At 38.4% G+C, this 15,528-nt stretch overlaps 1 protein-coding gene across 1 annotated transcript in view; it reads right to left on the bottom strand.

The window, feature by feature from the left end:
- The window catches only part of LOC109914904 (gephyrin-like), a 161,883-nt gene that overhangs the window by 46,788 nt on the left and 99,567 nt on the right, over positions 1-15,528 (bottom strand). The window contains exons 5-8 of the mRNA XM_048600442.1: positions 15,149-15,215; positions 13,516-13,788; positions 13,260-13,415; positions 11,395-11,529 (exon numbers count right to left, since the gene is read on the bottom strand). Coding sequence (XP_048456399.1) covers positions 11,395-11,529; positions 13,260-13,415; positions 13,516-13,788; positions 15,149-15,215 — 631 coding nt within the window. The remainder of the gene's footprint in view (positions 1-11,394; positions 11,530-13,259; positions 13,416-13,515; positions 13,789-15,148; positions 15,216-15,528) is intronic.

The following is a 15,528-nucleotide window of genomic DNA, read 5'->3' as shown; positions in this document are numbered from 1 at the left end:
GTTAGAAAATCATTTGGACAGGTCTAGAATATAGGTGCATGTACTGCTGAGACTGCATAAAGCTCTAGTCAGACCGCATTTGGAATATTGGGAGCAATTTTGGGCCCTGCATTTAAAGAGGGATGTGTTGGCCTTGGAGAGATCCAGAGGAGGTTTACAAGAATGATCCCGGGGATGAAGGGCCTGTCATAGGAGGAGTGGTTAAGGTCTCTGGGTCTGTACTTGATGGAGTTTAAAAGGATGAATAGGGATCTGATTGAAACTTACAGAATATTGAGGCTTGGGTAGAGGGAACATAGATAAGATGTTTCCACTAGTAGGAGAGACAAGGATCCAAGGGAACATCCTCAGAGTGAAGGGCCAACCCTTTAGAACTGAGCTGAGGAGAATTTTTTCAGCCAGAGGGTGGTGAATCTGTGAAACTTATTGCCAGAAAGCTGTGGAGGCCAAGTCATTGAGTGTATTTAAGACAGAGATAGATACATGTTTGATTAGTAAAGGGATCAAGAGTTTTGGGAAAATGCTGGAGAATGGAGTTTAGAAACCTATCAGCCATGATCAAATGGTAGAGCAGACTTGATTGGCCAAAGATCTAATCCTGCTCATATATCTTTCGGTCTTTTCACTTATCGGTAAAAAACAATATTGCATCTGTTGTTTTTAGCATATTAACATGGGACCCTAATGAGCACAGCAAACACAAAAGGCCTTTCATGTCACCTCTGGCTTGGGGACAACTCTGGATTTGATGGGACCTATTGCAGGCTTCCTATTATTTTCACAGGCTAATGAAATGAAATGCTACCTCTTCTAGTACAATGGCTAGCTCTTTCAAAATTACTTTATGGGCTGGAAAGCACTTGGGGAAACCCTGATTGCTGTATTAATACAAATAACATTACTATGATTGAATCTTCCACTATCAAAATCCTGGGTGTTACCACTGGTCAAAAACTGAACTGGAACAGCCACTAAACACTGTAACTAAGACAGCAGGTGAGAGAGTCAGAATTCTGTGATGACTAATTCACCTCCTGTCTCCCCAAAATCTGTCCACCATCTCTGAAGCACAAGTCAGAAGTGTTTGCGAATACTTCTCATGTGCTTGGAGGAGTGCAGCTCCAACGACACTCAAGAAACTCAATACCACCCAGGTCAAAGCAGTCCGCTTGATTGGTGCAGCACTGGTCACCTTCAACATTCACTTCTACCACTGATGCACAGTGGCAGCATTGAGTACCATCTACAGGATGCATGGCAGTACCTCCCCAAGGATTGTTCAACAGCACCTTTCCCCCTTGCGACTCTCTATCGATCACCTAGAAGGACAAGGGTAGCAGATGAATGGGGAATGCCATAACTTGCAACTTCTCCATCATTCAGACTTGGTAAAATACCACTGTTCCTTCATTGTCACTGGATCAAAACTCCTGTCCTGTGGTGTGTCTACTCCTTCGTGGACTACATAGATTCAATAAACTGGCTCACCACTTCCTTCACAAGAGAAATTAAGAATGAGCAAGAAATACTGGTCCAGCCAGCGACACACAGACCCTCTGCAGGATCTTTTAAACAAACTTTGCTATCTTTTAAACAAACTTTGCTATCTTTTATGAAAGCCATGCCAAACATTGCTCCCAGGGCTAATAAGGCCGTATTGTCATTTAAAGCAGTACTTTGATTGCTATGATAGAACATGTAGGTTGTCTCTGACCAGGAGAGGGTACAGATGCAAGATTTCATTCAAAAATCATCGGTTGCATTACCTTTGCAAGGAAATAATATTTCTTGTGGGACAATGTTCATAAAACATTGGTGAACAGTTGAAATCAAGTCCTTTTTAAAAGGAAGGTTGGTTACATCTAATTATTCTAGAATGCCAGAACAAATGATTGTGCAGAACTTTTGTTGAAGACGATAGTAAAGTACTCAAATCCCATATTACACAGATGATTTCTGGAGTTTAAAAGGTGGGTACAGGGGGCAATCGTTGTTCCCACAACTGCTCAGTCGAGGAGGAGGATGACTTGAAAAAGGGGTATATGCGTTTATGGTCGTAGGAGAAATGGTCACAACCTGCGAGTGGTTGGGTGAAGCCAAAGAACTAACATTTTTGATATTTTATCAGAGAAAATGCTTGGAACTTATTCATTCACAACTAGTCAGATTTTCAACAGGAAATTCCTGTCCTAGATCATCATCCACTAAATTTGAATGGTTCAACATCAATTATGTCAGTTCAGTTCTTCCATGATCCCATGTTGGTAACAAAGTGTGGCAGCTTTATTTATCAAAAATTAACTACAACATCATAGTCATAGATTCTAAGTTAAATGACATATCTATCTGTATACAATCTTTGGCATTTTTTGAAAGATGAAAACAATAATAAATTCAGCTTTCTGTAGAAGGCAATGTTACTAAGTGATCACATTATCTAAAAATAGTCATTAATATTGGAAAGGTACCCCCTCCAAAAAATAAAAAAGGCACCCTCAAGAGGGTCTCACAAAAATAAGTTATTTTGAACCCTGTGCTCCACTGTTGGTGGACATGTCTTCAATTGCTTAGGCTCTAGGTTCTGGAATTCTCCCCCAAAATCTCTCTGCCTTTGCTCATCTGACACAAATCTTCTTATTTGACCTGTTCCCATATTTTCTGTTCTTTTTAATATGCCTTGGGACATTTGTTAAAGTGCTTTATGCATTGTGTTGTTTTCCAAGTTCTGGAGGCATTCGTGAAGCTTACATTTCAGAAACATGGTGGCTTCACAACCAAATAGAGGTGAAAAATACTCAACTGAATCTTACTGCCCACAGCATGGTCTTTGTTCAGAAGAAACTGGTGAAGCCTGTGTATTGGCCTTTGTTAGAATGAAGATGTATTTCCTTCGGAATTTTAAAAATTGTTTTCGGTACCTTGGGCTGAATTTTCTGAATAAATGTTGACAATTTGGAATTAATTGTTCACTTTTCAGACAAGTGTAATCATTTTCCCCTGCCTGTCTGCGTGCAATCACTTTTTTGAATCTTCCTGTACATATGCATCCTCCTTCAATACCCATTCCATAAGTGCTTGAAAGTTATTAGAAGGGCTGCTGCTAATGAGGTTTACTCGATTTTGAACACCATTTTCCATTATCATCATCTGACCGTTTCAAGTTCAGGAATGAATGAATCATTTTCTCAGGTAAAATGTCAAAAATCATTTGTTCTGGTATTCTAGAATAATTAGACATAGCCAACCTTCCATTTAAAAAGAACTTGATTTCAACTGTTCACTGATGTTTTATGAACATTCTGATGCACGAAATATTATTACCTTGCAATTCTAAAACAACCAATGATTTTTGGATGAAATCTTGCATCTGTAGCTTTTTCTGGTCAATGAAAACCTGTGTGTTCTATCATATTAATTCAAATATTGCTTGCAATGACAACTTGCAGCTTGTAAAGTTGATTCATCAAGTCAAAACACCAAGTTATGCACATTGCTCATCCATGACTGAATTATCGCTTGTGACCATTGCCTCATGCCTGTTACGTGTAGAGAATGCAGCAAGAAAATGCATACCGTAAAGCAGTGTATCTGGTTTAGTTTTCTATGTTAACTCAGTTTTTCCTCAGTTCAATTGCTGATTTTACTTTTCTGACCTTTCTGCTTGTGAAACTGAAATAAGTGAGCTTATTTCACGTGTTTCATTGCTCATTCATTCCTATCTATCAAATCTATTATTGCTTTATTCAATCAAGTCTGCTGTTCTGAAGACTCTACATCCAGTATCTGGAACACTTTGAGTTAATTTCTGCTTGCAGCTGATGGAAATTCGCAATTATAGCCACCAAACAAACTTATTGCAAAGGAGTTCCAACAAGTCTGTCTTAGTGGGCAACTCCTTATTCTGAGATTATGCCCTTTGATCCTCGATGCTCCCACAAGGGGAAACAACTTCCTTGCATCTACCTTGTCAAGGCCCCTAAAAATCTTGTATATTTCAAGAAGGTCACCTGTCATTTTATCAATGCCAATGGGTTCAGGCTCAATCTACTCAATTTCTTCTCATGCCCAGAATCAATCTTGTGAACCTTCTCATTGCTTCCAATGCCAGTAGACAAGGGGACCGCAAGTGTTCACAGTCATGTCTGACTACTGCATTGTGTAACTTTAGCAAGACCTCCATACTCTTATGATCAATTCCCTTTGAAACAAAGGCTTAATTTCCATTCCCTAGCACCCACTGAATTTCGATACTAGGTTTTTGTGATTCGTACAGGAGAACCCTCAAATCCCTCTGTGCTGCAACTTTCTGCAGTCCTTCCCTATTTGACTAATATTCAGCTCTTCTATTTTTCCTGAAAGTGCACAACCTCAAATCTATGAAGTATTTGCCAATCTCTGTCACTGTCTGTGGACTCTCTGCATCATTCTCACAACTTGTCTTCCCAACTATTTTTGTGCCATCCGCAAACTTGGTGATAGTAGATTCACATCTGCTATACGTGTCATTAATATATATTGTAAATAATTATAGCCAGAGCATTGGTCCCTATAGTACGCCACTAGTTACAGCTTGCCATCTTGAAAATGACCCTCTTATCTCAATTCCCTGCCAGCTATTAGTTAGCCAATCCTCTATCCATGTTAATAAACTAACACCAACAGCAGAGTAGTGTCAGAAATGACATCTTTTGGGTTGATAGTGACGTCCTCCTGGAGGTAGTGAAGGATAATCCTTTGAATATAAAGGCTGGTGGGGTGGAATGTGAGGACAATGGTAACACTGCTTTTGTTCTAGGAGGATGGAGGTTGGGAAGAGGGTTAGGGCACATGTGTGGGAAATGGGTCAGACACACCTGAGAGCCCTGTCAACTACGGAGGGTAGTGGTAAGCAGTGGTAATCCTCTGTTGAGCAAAAAAGAGGGACATGTTAGAAGCAACCTGGGGAAAATGACTCTACTGGAACAGATGTGATGAAGACAGAGAAATGGGAGAATGGAATGGAATGGAAGCAGGGTGTGATGAAATGCAGTCAAGGCAACTAGGACTTGTTCGGTTTTGTAATGGATACTGGTGGCTAGCTGAACCCTAAAAATAGAAATAGAAGTCAAGGACGGAAATGAGATGGATCAGGTGAAGGAGAGGTGGGTGAAATTGGAAGCAAAATGGAAGCAGAACAGATGGATTTTTCTGATTGTTGATGAGAGCAGGAAGCTGACATTATCAATGTACTGGAGAAAGCGTTGTGGGAGGGGCCCAAGTAGCACTGTAAACCAAGAATGTTCCACATACCCCTCAGAGAGACAGACATAACTGGGGCCCACACGAATACCCACAGCCACACCTTTGAAAGCAAGAAACATCGAGAAAGTGAGACAAGTTGAAGGAGCAGTTATTAAAAGCGAAGACAGCTTGGTAAAGGAAGGTGGCAGTGGACAGGGACAATCCAGAACTCCTTTCAAGGATCCGGTTTTCATTGATAATCTCTCAAAAAAAATGAAAATGCAACTTCAGCCTAAAGTCGTTATTGTACTGTTTCCTTGGAATAGTCCTTTAAAAAGAAATCAAATGGCTGTTCTGTAAAAACGTAATCTTGGTCTAATGAAAGTACTGTGATGGCTGAGCAAATATTAAGTGCAAGTATTGAACTAGTTTTTCCTCTTCACACTTTGAACTGAGGGAATTGACCCAAGAGGAGTGTCTTTCTCTATTTAGAAATTTAACATTATCCCTGATAATTTGTTGCAATGAAAGAAGAATTATTCTAATGAATAAAAATATACTCATAATGCAGGAACCTTTTTCTGTAAGGAAAGACATGCAGGCTCACCAAGACTGGTTCTTTCTGACAGTTCCTAAGCTGTCTTCTCAAAACTTTTAAAGTCTTCTTTCTCTGGAAGTTCATCTAACTGTCTTTTAAATTCAAGCAGTCTGTCAATTTCAATGTGTCCATGTTCTCTGGCATTCCTTGACAACAAATTTGATTCTGACAACTTGCTAAAGAAAATAAGCATAATTCCTCAAATCTCCTTCATAATTTCAATTCTTAGTATCTGGAATTGGTTTGGTTTGCACCATCTTAAATGCAATGATGTCCTTTCTAGGGTATGGTGACCGTTACTCTAAACTTCAGCTGCATAAATGTTGATACATTGTTGCTGCTCACTTATAGGTTGGCAGCTGTCCACACAGCACCCTCGTGCCAATATTGACTCAGTGTTCTATTTTCATATTCCAGTCAAAAACGCCTGGTAGTGGCATCAAAGCAGCACATTTATTTTAGGATTCCTTTTTCACATTGTCAGTAATTTCCAGAATACTTAATGATTCATTATAACTTGCCAGAAATAACATTACGTGCCTCGCAGAATTGCGAATCCTTTCATTTGGTTCAATGAAAAAAATCCAGCTCACTTCAAATGAAGGGGACATAGCTAATTTCTCGGCATGATTTTTATATCTCATTTATACATTTGAAAATTATACTCAAAGAAAGTAACACTTCTTTGATTTTTTAAAAAAGTCAATGTGATCGAAAGTTCATTTTCCCTCTCAGTCGCATTCACCTTCTGGACTGAAATGTTAAGGGAGGATTCTCACTGCCTTTGCCAAACAACTTGGAATTGCTAACTTTCGTTGAAAGTATAACTGGAAGTTTCAACACAAAACACAACATTATGGCCCATGATTTGTGTCCCAATACATCCGTCCACATGATGCATTGCTAATTGGAAAGTAAAAACTTTCTGCATTGCCCAATTAGATTATCCCCTGACTGTTAATCAACAGACATATTTTTAATGCCCCTGTGAGCTTCTCTTCAAGATGGATCGTCCATTTCTGGAAGCTTTGGATGAATGTTAGAGCATTGACAACCTGCTGATATCTTTATAGACAAAATGTTTCTGTCCTGCGCTGTACAGAAGTGCTTAACATCCTCCTGGCATCTCCAACAATGGTGTGATTGACAAAACACTAAAAGTACAACTTTGGGTTTGTGGACCTGTATCCTTTCATTCTGTGATACACAATGTCAACACAAGTTTGAATTTCAGGTCTGTTTAGATATGCATGTAACCTGGCCTGAGAAGATTAGAATAGGTTATTTTTTCTTACTTCACTGGTCTAGAGGTTGGGGATTGGCAGAGTGGTATTATCACTAGACTATTACTCCAGAAACCCAGCTAATGTTCTGGGGATCCAGGTCCAAATCACACCACGGCAGATGGTAGAATTTGAATTCAATAATTAAAATGGGTGGCACGGTGGCTCAGTGGTTAGCACTGCTGCCTCACAGTGCCAGGAACCCGGGTTTGATTCCACTATCGGGCAACTGTCTGTGTGGAGTTTGCACATTCTTCCCGTGTCTGCATGGGTTTCCTCCGGGTGCTCCGGTTTCCTCCCACAGTCCAAAGATGTGCAGGCTAGGTGGATTGACCATGCTAAATTGCCCATAGTGTTCAGGGATGTGTAGATTAGGTGGGTTTATAGGGGATGTGTCTGGGTGGGATGTCTGAGGGTCAGTGTGGACTTGTTGGGCCGAAGGGCCTGCTTCCACACTGTAGGGATTCTATGACCTATGATACTCTTTCCTCTGCTTTCTCTCTAACCCCCATCTTCTACCTTCTGTGGGTTTGCTGTCTCAACATCCCATCTCTTGCACAATACCACACCCCTCCATACACTTCAGATACAGTACTGCCACAGAATGATTTTATTATCTTCAACAATATTACCTTTGTTACTACAGACAAGGCCAGAGGGAGTGTCTGGCTGAGATCTGCAAAGCAATGTACAGTGAAGGAGAACAAGTTTCAAAACAGCTTGCACTGAAGGAATTGTAAAGGCCATTTCCTAACTGTTTCAAACACCACTAGTTAGACAGCACCCTTTTCTAGTTTTAAAGTTCAAACAGCTTGAAGTTGTGGAAACTTATTTCGTACACAAACACAACGAAGGAAACTTAGGAACTGAATTAAAGATAGTCGCAACTCACGTTCGGCCCACATATTACATACTGGTCACTGCTGGTTGGTTACACCAGCCCACGAATTTCTGTGAGCTGCTGTTTATGATGATGGTGCTGCCACTATCCTCTTCAAGTGTAGGAAACTACAGGAGCTGCTTTGTCTCGTGTGGTGGAGGAAAACCATATCCTAACTAGACGAATCTCTTAAAGTTAACAGGATAAAGTTTACTACATCTTAGTCACTTGTTACAAGTTACATATGTATGACAGACATTGTTATAGAGCGTTTGAGGAGGACCAAATGCCATGTATCATTCTTTCAAAGTGTAAGTTGTTCTGCCCACAAGTCCATATGATAGTAGGTTCTGCTTATGAAATTCCTCAGTGTTAATGCTTTCAGACCCATTTATAAGTAACATTATTGCTATGAGAATACCTGACTGCTTGTGCTGAACATGAAGTGCATTCTGCACTGTAAAACATACAAATTATGACTTACAACTCACAATTTTTAAATAATTCTTTTTTGACCTGAATCTCTAAGATGAAATCTTTGCGAACCTATAAAATAATGAACACGTCTGGCATATAAAGGTTTGTAAAGATACATAAAGGATTAAGCTTGCACTGAACCTTTGTGTCTTTCATTCTGTTCCTTTTGGTTTCTGTTTCACTTGAAAGGGTGGTCACAGCAGGTAATCAATCACTGACTAAGTGTTGTTACCATGGCCAAATGTGTTTCAACACATACATTTGTCTTTGAAGAACTCTGGAAAACAATCAAACTCTAGCTCTTTTGACATGGGTGGGAAGTGATGCTGCCCTCTGGAATTTCCAATTATCACCTGTTCCAGTTTAGGGCAGCAAAGGATCATAGATGCTGGGTACAGGAATTAAAAACAGAGAATATTGGAAATACTCAGCAGTACCTGTGGATACAGAAAAACAGAGCTAACATTTCAGGTTGATGATCCTTTGTCGGAACTGGCAGAACTGACGAAAGGTTGCTGACCTGAGATGTTAACTCTGTTTTTGACTCCACAAATGCCGCGAGACTTGCTGACTATTTTCAGGGTTTTCTGATTTCATTTGATCCAATTAATGCTTCATTCATACAGGAAAGCTCACCTCACTGGATCTGACTGCTTGACCTAAGGGCAGCTGCAATATAATTTTTGTGAACAAGAGTAACAATTAAACATAATGTACAATCTGCATCTTAATGTAGAATTTGATATTTTCAAACCATGGCTTCAAAACTTGAACAATGATGTGACTCATGGGGAATAACTGAAACAGCAACCATAATTACAGATTTAAGTACAAATATGATGTAAAGACTGAATTCACCACATTTTTGACTAGTCGCAACCAGCAAACATTGCCGCTTATTACAGAACTAACCAGGCATATAAGTATTTTTCATTATCTTTTTTGTCACATGAGAGTTTAACTTCCTCTTGGAACCAGATTTCATGTTCACATCATGAATGTAGCATCTATCTGTAACCACATGAAGGGTGGCAGATTTATCAAAAGCTATTTAGAGCTCCCAAGAGTCCAGATTAATGTTAGTGCATTCTGCCTGCGGAATTATGCCACCTGAATTAATTGCCGTGCACCATAACCAAAACTACACGTGTGGCAACAATAAATCAGGCGACGGACACTTCAAGGAAGATTTTAAAAGGGAGCTCATTACTGACATGATTGCAAATTGAAAATCAATACATTTAAATAAAAACAATTTAATTGCTATTTTACAAAACTAAGGGAATAGTATGTTTTTTTTGACTGGGTGAATGATGAGAAAACGACTCAATGAGTCAACGCTAAGTGTCGCTGTGCATATTGCTGTCAGAGATTTGGAAGCATACAGTGAACAGAATTAACTTACAGCCAGATAATACAGCTTAATTAATGATATCCATGGCTAACTAAGATGTTACAAATAAGATGATTGATATAAAATTGTTCACAAAAAGAGGACACTTGATGATGTGGAGGCTGGTCCTTCAACTTTTCTTGATGATGCACGTTTATGTATAAGAGCTGAGGTGATGGGTTGTAACCAACCCTGAAGATCTTGGAGAAGCTTACACAGGCATATAATACTCGCTCAAATCATCAATACCAGATTCTGGATCTACAGTGGTGTAACATGGCTGGCTGGGGGAATGGTGAAAGGGAACATTAGTTCGAGCAGTTTTACAATGAGAAGACAAACCTGCAATTCAAAAGCTGACCCACTAAAAATGTTCTCAACTACACTGAAAATAGTGAGTTGTGAATTCACATTGTCAATGCTGTTGAAATGAAGAAATCATTCTTGCATGGTTTTTAATTTTTCTTTTTCCTTCACACATCTTCCTCCCACAGAAGTGGGATGTACAACAGAAAGCAAGAAGTACAGCATTAAAAAGTCACAACTTTTCCTGTTCAATATGAATTTGTTACAGCCACTATACTGGTTCCGAAAAGAAAGAGCACTTAAGCGCATCATTGAGTATAAGGTTTCTACGACAATTGTATGATAGACAAGTACAGGGTGGACACATAAACGACATCTCTGCTGTAAGAAAAGGTCTCTGCCTCTTATCTTACTGTAAAGAAGCAAGTGCTAAGCTAAGAAATCAGGACACAAAGAGAGAGGACAAATCAGCAATCACAACTACATACCCCTCCCAAGATCTGAACTGAGGTACATTAGGTCAAATGGCTAATTTTCACATCAGAACTATTCTAGCGAGGTATGAATTTCTCACATAGCCTCGTTTATAATTCCAGACACTGCTGATTTGAACTTCAAGAGTTGTGTATAATATTTGGTCAGACATTTTTCAGCCCTAGCAAGGTAAGATTTTAAGAGATAATTTTTCAAATTATTTCCTCACATTCTACAATTTTATCATGCTCTCAGATAACCTTTTTGGAAAAGCAAAACGACACGGTATCTGTGAAGTTAGGTGGTAATGAGCTCTGCATAATCAGAATACATTAGTTCAAAACTTTATTGAGTGGAATCCAGGAAAATTGATTTACTTGCATTGTACCATTCACTGGACGTCAAACTGTGCTAAATTAAAAATACAGCTCAGCATACATTAACTCAGGTGGAAAATAAAGTCAGATTGTCAGCCCACTTACCAATTTTTTTTATTAAAGTAATGCAAATTCTCAAATACCAAGTGGCTTTCCTTAAGTGAAAACAAATAAAAATGCACTTTTGCTCCTTTGCAAGGGCTCTGAATTCAGATAAATTGAATTTTGTTTTATTATTAAAGATGTCATTTCAATTTAGTTACAAAGCATTGTATTCCTGCTTTCGAGGCAATCCTCAACCATTGTTTTGTTCTAGGACAAGTGATCAATCCTTAATTATACAATTAAATGCACAGACTCTACAGGATACACCGAGGATGACTTACTTTTGGTGTCGGACAAGAAGCTGTGGACAGGCGTGATGTAGCTTGAGCTCGCGGTGATTCCGATGGAGTTGTGCTCAGCGATGCATTGTCTCGTGGAAGGACTTGGACACCACGAGAAATGATTGAGTCTGGGATCTGAAAGTATAAAAAATGCTGAAGATAATAAATTACAACAAATATTCACTTAGAGTTCAATTCATCTTTGTATTTAATACAAGCAAACTGAAAGTGGATTTTCTCCTATTTTTGGAACATACTGTGAATCAGATAGTATTTCACTTTACATGCAAAGGCACAAGTGTCAATTTTAAACAGTAACTATAATAATTATAATAACTCAATTTATCACTGTTTCTTCGAATCCGATAGTTGTTACACTTGTACTCAGTGTTGCCCAATTCCTAAACTGCGAAGTTGACAAGAATTAAAGCAATAAGCATCACTAAAAGACAATACTTTTAATTCAATGCAATGGTTTATGTTACAATCCCCCAACTCTTCTCCATTAATAAACATCATACTGATAATTCTAACTCTACATTATAGACTGATTGGGACATGTTATAATTCCATTACTGCGTCATGGTAACATAAATGGACAATAAGCTCAATAATTTCATACATAATATCAATCATTAAATATATTAATTAAAATTGATAAATTGTACCAAACATTTCTACTGTATCATTAAACTTCTGGAAATTGATCACTTGCACTAATATGGCAGCAGCGATCACTTCTGCAAAGTATGTTTTCCTAAACATCAGCGTTTTGTGCAGTGGCTTATACCATTTTTGAATTGGGATCCACTAATTTAATATCTTCATAGAAATTGAAAAGGCAAAATAAACATGCAGTGCAAATTGGAATTTTTAATTTAAAAAGAAATTAGATATCCATTAGAAGTTTGTTTGAAATATTTACGAATGTCTGTGACAAAGATTAATGCAGTAATGATAAAGACATTAAAAATAAACTGCGATTGGTGGGGCTCACTTCAGTTGGTCGAGATTTAACAATCAGCAATACAAAATACTCTCTGATCTGTTCCAGATATTACTGGCAACTTATATACTCAAAAGTAATGTTGCAGTTATCAAAGCAAATTTGAAACACGTCTAAAAAAAGTTAGCATTTTGAAAATCAGTCAGGTCTTTTTCATCCCCCATAATTGCAAACAAAATTCTCTAAAAGTTAATTCTAATTCAAAGGTAACTGAAAATCTATATTAACTTCTGTGAGAAGTACACACTGTCACAGACCAAACGCCTAAGCATTCCTGTAGTTTTTGTATCAACAACTTTATAAATTCCATAATCATTTTTAATTTGTATCCTGACAAATTCAGAACTATGAGAAATAAAAAGCTGTGTTTTGCCTTATATTTTCAAACAACTTTTATGTTTATAGTCTGTGTCTGTAACAACTACTGCATTGCTTATAAATTGCATTTTTGGGTATTTTTATTTTTCTACCAACTACTTAAATCTAGCTTAACATTTCTACCACTCAATATTTAATCCCGCAGGCTGTCCTAAAGGGAAGGCATTTAGTCATTTAGTCAAGCAATGAAAAAAAGTGTACCTCTTATGTACAAAGATATATTTATGTTGGGTGCTGAGTGACAAATGAGAAATAAATTAGTGAATGAGTCACATGAAGTCAATGAGAACAATGGGAAACAATCACAATTATGAAGATACATAATTTGATGACCATTTAACAAGATGAATATGTTGAAAAGTATAATCTAAATGGCTAAAGTCTAATTGAAACAATAAAATCAGTGCAAGTGGTTCATTTCCTCACAGTAGCACGATGTCGTGCCAAGTGTTTACTTTTAATGCCTCTTGGTGTCTCTTACCGGCTCTCCTGCACTGATGGCAGTATGAGAGTGATGACCAATGAAACCAGGGACAGGTTTACCACCTTTAGCCATGACAGGAGCGGGACTGTGTACAAGTTGGAAGTTCTGATGTACAACACAACTATCAGCACTATGACAGGAAAATACAGGCAACTGGAGAAAAACAAGCAAAAATGATTTGATGGGTAACAATGAAATAGGTAGGTTTGATTCTATATGTATGAATACCCCTGTTCAGTGCAAGGCTTCTTACCTTGGCTGCAATGGCTGCTGCAGTAATGTGCGAGGATGAACTCTCTTCGGTTGAAGCTACTCCACTGTCTTTCTTCTCTTCCTCTTCGTCTTCGCATTGAACTCCTTTGTCTTCTGTCTGTTTATGTGGGCTGGTAGTAGGGGGTGGAGACAATGGAGGTGGAGGAGATGGGAGGTCCTCCAGCTCATCATGAACTTCTTTCACCTTCACAATTGCATCCCGCAATAAGTCAATAGCGTGAGGTAGGGCAGGAAGAATAAACTGGAAGCATTCCTGCACATAATGCAAAAGTCAGATTAAAAATGATCAAAAAATATAAACCTCAGTCAACATGCAGGATTGCTAACAGAGCTTACTGTGTCAACCCAATTTAAGAAATTAAAAAAGCAAGAGAAACTCAAAACAACATTACCACCTTCAGTCTGCAACAAGCAATGGTTTTACAGAATGCAAAGGTGTGTTTTTGTCATATTTGTAATGTTGTAACTATTAGTATTTTTTGAGGGTTTCCTGTTCATAAGATCACGAAATTCATGGTCGTGGCTTATTAAAGGATATTGTAATGGGATTCATGGTTTCAAATATCTATTTTAACACAGACCCTAAATGATAAAGGAAATTGAAAAGGCAAAATAAGAAAACAAAGTGACCCTCTCATTTTCTCAGGTAACTAAGACTGAAACTGCGATTGGAAATCAAAACCTCTGAGGAGACTGCAACAGGGTGAACCAAAAGGGCAGAGAACCATTGGAGCCCAGCTGGTGATCCCAGTGGGACAATGCAGACAATCTGAAGAAGACAGGCTAGATCCAGAAGCTGGGAATAGCCAAAAACACAGTTGCTGCAATTGTTCCTGTTACTTGAAGTTGGTGGTTGTACGCCATCAACACATTTGATGAAGAGCAGGCCCACAGATTCACAGTGGTTGTGGGCTGCTGTTAGCTGGGGATCAGGCTAAATCCCACAAGAGGGGGACCTGAAATTCTTTGTGAAGAAGACAAGGTTTGAAGGATGCTTTGAGTGACATTGGTGATAGTATATGCTGAGGGGATTGCCATGCCAATTCCTAAGATTGGTCTTTGGTTAAATTCTATTTAATGTGTAACTTATTGTTAAATAATCAACTGCAACTTGGCTTTTAATTCATGTTTAATGAATATTAATTCAGAATTTTAGAATATACATAGTTACCTAAAATTTTGTGTTTGCTTTGTTCGACTGTAATGCTTTTGTTTTAAACTGTGAAATCTTTGTGTTCATTCTTTCAGTAAACAATGAGGATTTGGATTTCATTCTTTTAAAAACAAATTGCTGGTCTTGACTGAGATCATAAAAATATTCCACAGCACTAAACAGGAGAACTGATTTTATAGTTTAAATACTCAGTCTATTTTTTGTTGCGCTTTAAATAAGAACTTTACCACAGAAAAACAGATATGTAATGAAGCAGATAAACATAACAGAGATATATAAACATTGCATGTTATCTGGGGAGCGAAGACGGTCACAACAGAGGGTGAGATAAGAGAACACAAAGGAAGCTCAATTAGTTGCATTCACAACACTTGTGTTTAATACAAAACAGGGCCACAATTTGTGGTACAGAGACAATAGAAGTAATGATGACTCCTACCTGTGAACCTTTCTTGCTACCAGGCAGATTAATAATCAGAGTTTTGCCCCTTATTCCACATACAGGTCTGACAATAAAAATAAAATGACAGTAAGGAGGTATACAGTTTATATACAGTATACAATTAGATTACTTCGAAAACAGATGTCTGCTTCAACAACCCACCCAAAAATGAACCTGAGTTCTCTTTATGAACACAGCAGGCCAAGCAGCATCATAGGAGCAGAGAGGCTGACGTTTCGGGCCTAGACTCTTCATCAGAAAAGGGGGAGGGGAAGGGGGTTCTGAAATAAATAGGGAGAGAGTGGGAGGCGGATAGAAGATGGATAGAGGAGAGGATAGGTGGAGAGGAAACAAACAGGTCGAAGAGGCGGGGATGG

Source organism: Rhincodon typus, chromosome 8 (genome assembly GCF_021869965.1).
Source record: "Rhincodon typus isolate 14 chromosome 8, sRhiTyp1.1, whole genome shotgun sequence".
Classification (NCBI taxonomy): Eukaryota; Metazoa; Chordata; class Chondrichthyes; order Orectolobiformes; family Rhincodontidae; genus Rhincodon; species Rhincodon typus.
The sequence above is the reverse complement of the archived record's forward strand: the minus strand, read 5'-3'. Positions and strand labels throughout refer to the sequence as shown.